This window comes from Propithecus coquereli, unplaced genomic scaffold (genome assembly GCF_000956105.1).
Source record: "Propithecus coquereli isolate 6110/MARCELLA unplaced genomic scaffold, Pcoq_1.0 Scaffold468, whole genome shotgun sequence".
NCBI classification, from domain to species: Eukaryota; Metazoa; Chordata; class Mammalia; order Primates; family Indriidae; genus Propithecus; species Propithecus coquereli.
The window spans coordinates 1,248,616-1,253,298 of NW_012150485.1; the positions used below are offsets into that span (position 1 = coordinate 1,248,616).

General features: G+C 39.8%; 1 protein-coding gene across 1 annotated transcript in view; it reads right to left on the reverse strand.

The window, feature by feature from the left end:
* The window catches only part of UNC79 (unc-79 homolog (C. elegans)), a 237,920-nt gene that overhangs the window by 142,779 nt on the left and 90,458 nt on the right, over positions 1–4,683 (reverse strand). The window contains exons 3-5 of the mRNA XM_012655194.1: positions 4,559–4,677; positions 2,645–2,816; positions 823–1,053 (exon numbers count right to left, since the gene is read on the reverse strand). Coding sequence (XP_012510648.1) covers positions 823–1,053; positions 2,645–2,816; positions 4,559–4,677 — 522 coding nt within the window. The remainder of the gene's footprint in view (positions 1–822; positions 1,054–2,644; positions 2,817–4,558; positions 4,678–4,683) is intronic.

Below are 4,683 nucleotides of genomic sequence, written 5' to 3' on the forward strand. Positions count from 1 at the left end.
GATAAGCACAGAGAAAGCCGTTCTATAAGCCAGAGGAATAGGAGCATTTTGGTGGTCCCTGAACCTTTTTGGCATTTTAAATGACAGGGCAGGGACGGTTAGCATTCATCTCTAGAAATATATGCAAAAACACAGACATTTCCCCTAGTTGAATGGTAGCCTCTCCACAGATTATAAGCCAAAAAAAGGACTAAGCTCTAGCAACCTCATAGAAAGGCACTTTTTTTTTTTTGTCATTGTTTCTTAATAAAAATATTCAGCTTCACAGCTATTCAGAAGGCTAACACGGGAAGATTGCTTGGGCCCAGGAGTTTGAGGCCAGCCTGGGGAACATAGCAAGACCTCATCTCCAAAAAAAATAAAAAATAAAAACAACAAAATTCAGCAATGTCAAGAAAGAATATTTCCTTAAATTCTTAGATAACTCACAATTTTTTTTTGTCATTGTTTCTTAATAAAAATATTCAGCTTCACAGCTATTCAGAAGGCTAACATGGGAAGATTGCTTGAGCCCAGGAGTTTGAGGCCAGCCTGGGGAACATAGCAAGACCCCATCTCCAAAAAAAAAAACAAACAAAATTCAGCAATGTCAAGAAAGAATATTTCCTTAAATTCTTAGATAACTCACAAATTCATCTTGTCATTCTTCCCCATCCCAAATCAACATCAAAGCAGCACATCACCCAAAATATAGTTACAATACTAAATTCACTTAGGTATATTAACTAAAATAATCAGAGATGCTCCTCTTCCACAGACACTACGGCGCTTCTTCCCAAGTCTTCCTCTCCAGCAAGATTCAAGCTGTGGACCTCCACTTACCCTGGCGAATTCCATGGGTTTGGGAAGAAGGCACATGACCATGACATCAAAGCGAACATCGCATACTGTCTTCAACCACTTGGTGACAAACTGCGGCTTCAGTTTTTCCACCAAACTTCCAACTTCATCATCCATCATATATGCTGTAGAGTGAAACCACTGAAACACCATGGCCACCAGCCGGGCCAAGCTTTCCGTAGGCGTGTTCTCACTGGGTGTGCAGAGGCTCACCTGGAGGAAGGCAGATGAGACCCTTGTTCAGCCTCCATTCAAAATTATTATATGTGCAGCCCCTACTTAAAAGCGGATTGAGGAGCAGCTGGGAGTGAGGGGACAAGCGGCAGGTCCCAGGAACCACACAGGCCCTTCCTTGCTTTGGATTGCTGCTTCTCTTAGCTCTTCTGACCCCCTCTGCCTCTGAAAAGCTGCTGGGCAGGGGGCGGGGGGCTGGAGGGTGTATTTATAAAACCCCTCCCCCAACAACTTCCCAGGGTTTTCTCGTTGTCTTTTTGCATCAGGACTTTGTATTGGGATATTAAAGAGATTTATTGGGAGAAAAAATTATTATATGTACATTTAAAGGCAAAAAAAAAATGTCCCAGATAATCCATTTGAAACAGGCAGTTTTATAAATGATCACTTATCCAGAAACTGCGTTCCTCTCTACAGGGATGGATGGATTGGAAAAATAATTTTCCCTCAGGATTTTACCTTCCAATAAACATTTTCTTTCATAGGAAATCTATTACATAACCTGCACTAGATAAATGCTTTTCAAAAGTTAGGTCTATGAAATCATATTTCATCAACATCTTCAGTGAAAAATAGTCTGTATATATTTTAGTTCTAAAATGATTATATTTAGCTAAGAATTTTATATCAGTAATAATTCTGACACCTTGGAGCCCCCCAATTCAGTGTTACAAATAGACTTTTTAAAACATCACTCATTCAGAAATAATCTTTTATTGAACACTGTAGCAGGGTCCAAGAATACAAAAAATAAATAAAACACCATCCCTGCCTTCAAGAAATTCAGAGTAGTAGCCATTGTGTCATTAGATAATAAGCTCTAGGAAGCAAGACATGAAAAATTGACAATTAAATTCCAATTTGCTAAAGACTTTTTCAGGAAACTACATGCAACCACAAAAGAGGTACTACAGAGACTTAATACATGTCTCCAATGGGCAAAAACAAAAGGCTTCTTCTCTGCAGAACTGGTAAATGAAGCTTGCTTGGGACTTTAGATCTGTGTGTCTGATCTCTACTGAATGAATGTTTCAGTTGAGTCAGTCAATAGCAATCACATTCCTTGTGTTAGGCTATAATTTCTCTGGTGTACACAGACTTGCCATAAACACACAAAAAGCTCCACAGAGAGTGAACTCTCAAGAAAAACATTTGTTTATGTAGATGATGAGACATGAATTACCCGTAAATTATATTGAATCTAGTATTTGACGACATACACTAGCAATTTTCCTGCGAAAAAGGTGCATTTCAACCATTCTAGGCCCCGGCACTATATGTTTCCACACCTGGCTATTCATGAAAATCAACAACCAGGAGCTTTTTTAAAAAATTCCCAAGATTTTAGGGTGGAATCTGGACATTAACATTTTTTAAAACCTTTCTTAGGCAAATCTAATGTACAGGCCAGGGTGAGAGCTACTGCCCAAGAGGAGAGAGTCCATTGCTAAGGTTAATTTTTCACTATTTATTATTTCATTCCTTTCAAAAGAATAGGAGAAATTCCTCATCAGTGCAATTTTGGAATGAGAAATCAGAAGATGGAGAATAGTTAACTTCTTTTTCTTACTAAGAACCATATTCCAAATTGACTGAGCAGCCTCTGGTCATGTTTATCATCGTCCTTGTTATCAAAGTCAGCGTTATCCAGGGAATGGTGGGAAGAGGAGAGGCCCAGCTGCCGCCGTCGATTCAGCTCATACTCCCGCTGCTCAGCGTGGAACTCGGCTTCCTTCAACAAGCTGCCAAAGAGATATGATGTCCAGTTAGACTACGGACAAACACGTTCTAGATCATGACCTGCAGAGAGCGAGTACTTCATGAGTACTCACGCATCCCGATTACTCTCCTTTAAACTGGTAGGAGTTACTCCAGGAAGCTTAATTCTACTTCCTTACTGTTTTATACTCCATTCCCATTTCAAAGATAAACAAAGTGAGGCACAAAGAGGTTACTTCCTCCAATCAAGTAGAATCAAGCAGAACTGATCCTTCTGACTCCTGGTTCACCAACAACCCCACAATAAGTCAGTGCTGCCCCTATATCTACCATGAAGCTGTGTGAACAGCAAATGTATGATACGAGGAAAGATTGGGGAACTTCTACCCAAATGTCAAAATATTCAATATCTGGTATTCAAGGACATGGAAGTGAAGCAATGACAACTCCTTTTTCAATTTGCTAAACAAGTAACAATTCTAAAAAATACTACTCAATGTTGGCAAGGGGAAGCAAAAACTAGCAACTTTATGCGTTGTTGGCATTGTAAATTCATATACACACTTTGAAAAGAAATTTGGTAATGTATCAAGAATATTAAAATATTCATACCCTTTGAACCAGTTAGCCCACACCTGGTAATCTACTCTAAGAAAATAAAAAATATAGGAACAGCACTATGCACAAAAATATTTACCAAAGAGTTAGTTATAAAAGTAGAAAACTGGAAGCAATATAAATATATAATGATGCGGGAAAATAAATCATACCTAGATGAATATTAAATAGTCACTAAAAATGATAAATATAGAAACTGCACAACATGGAAAAGAGCTAATAGTGTAGTGTTATATTGAAAAACTTGTAGCTACATTGTGATTACAGTTAAATAAATAAAACATGCATATGAATGAAACTAGAATATATGCAAAATTGATGATGATGGTAACAGTATGGGTGATTAGTGGTTTTTTTATTTCCAAACTTCCCATAATGTTTGATATGTTTGATTCAACAAGCATTTATTGCATTTCTACTATGTGTCAACCACTGGGCTAAGAGAAACAGAAAAGACCTGTTTTCTATCCTTTAAAACTTACATTCTAATATTATTTCTTTAATTTAAAAAAATCTTGCCTCAGTGAATACTAAACAAAAAGAGAGCAAGTCTAGAGGTTATCATGTCAGATGCTACTTTCTCTGTCATGTGGTAGAAGGAGAAAAACCCAGCAGCCCACACCATCAGTGCCTGTCTGACTCCACAGGCTCATGGTTTACCCCAGGCCGCATTACCTGGAGTTCACTGCACCTTGTTGGAGGCTGGTAATTCCTTTATGTGGCCTTTTCCCCTTCCTGACTGGCTAATGCTGCTGTCAGTCAAGCCAAGCTTACCCCACCCCTCACTCTGATGGGCTCCTTCACTTCATTTCCCAAAGACACCCTGCTCAATCACTGTGCTCACCAAACTGGACCTCAGTGATGTGCTTATGTTTTTCCAGTCCGGACGTGAGTAACTCGAGGGCAGAAATTGTATTTTATTCCCTTCTAGCTCCCAAGTGCCTAGCACAGTGCCTGGTATATAACTGGCACTAGCAACAATAGTCACTGAATTCATGAATTAAAATAGCATCACTGCAACACTGTAGGAAGGTGAGCTGCTAGGCTGAGGGCATTTGAAGTTGCATTAAATATGCACACTGTGCTAAGGTCTGCTCAAGGTGAAGGTGGCGTTTTCAGGGGAAGCTGCTAACAGACTGCGTGTTACCTGATCACGGCCTCCACGGCGCAGACCAGCTCCTCTGCGCCACATTCCCGCGTGTTGATGGGGGGAGGGGAGGTCTGGTAGAGGTGGGTCTCCGCGGAGGCCCCCACTTCACTACTGTGATGATT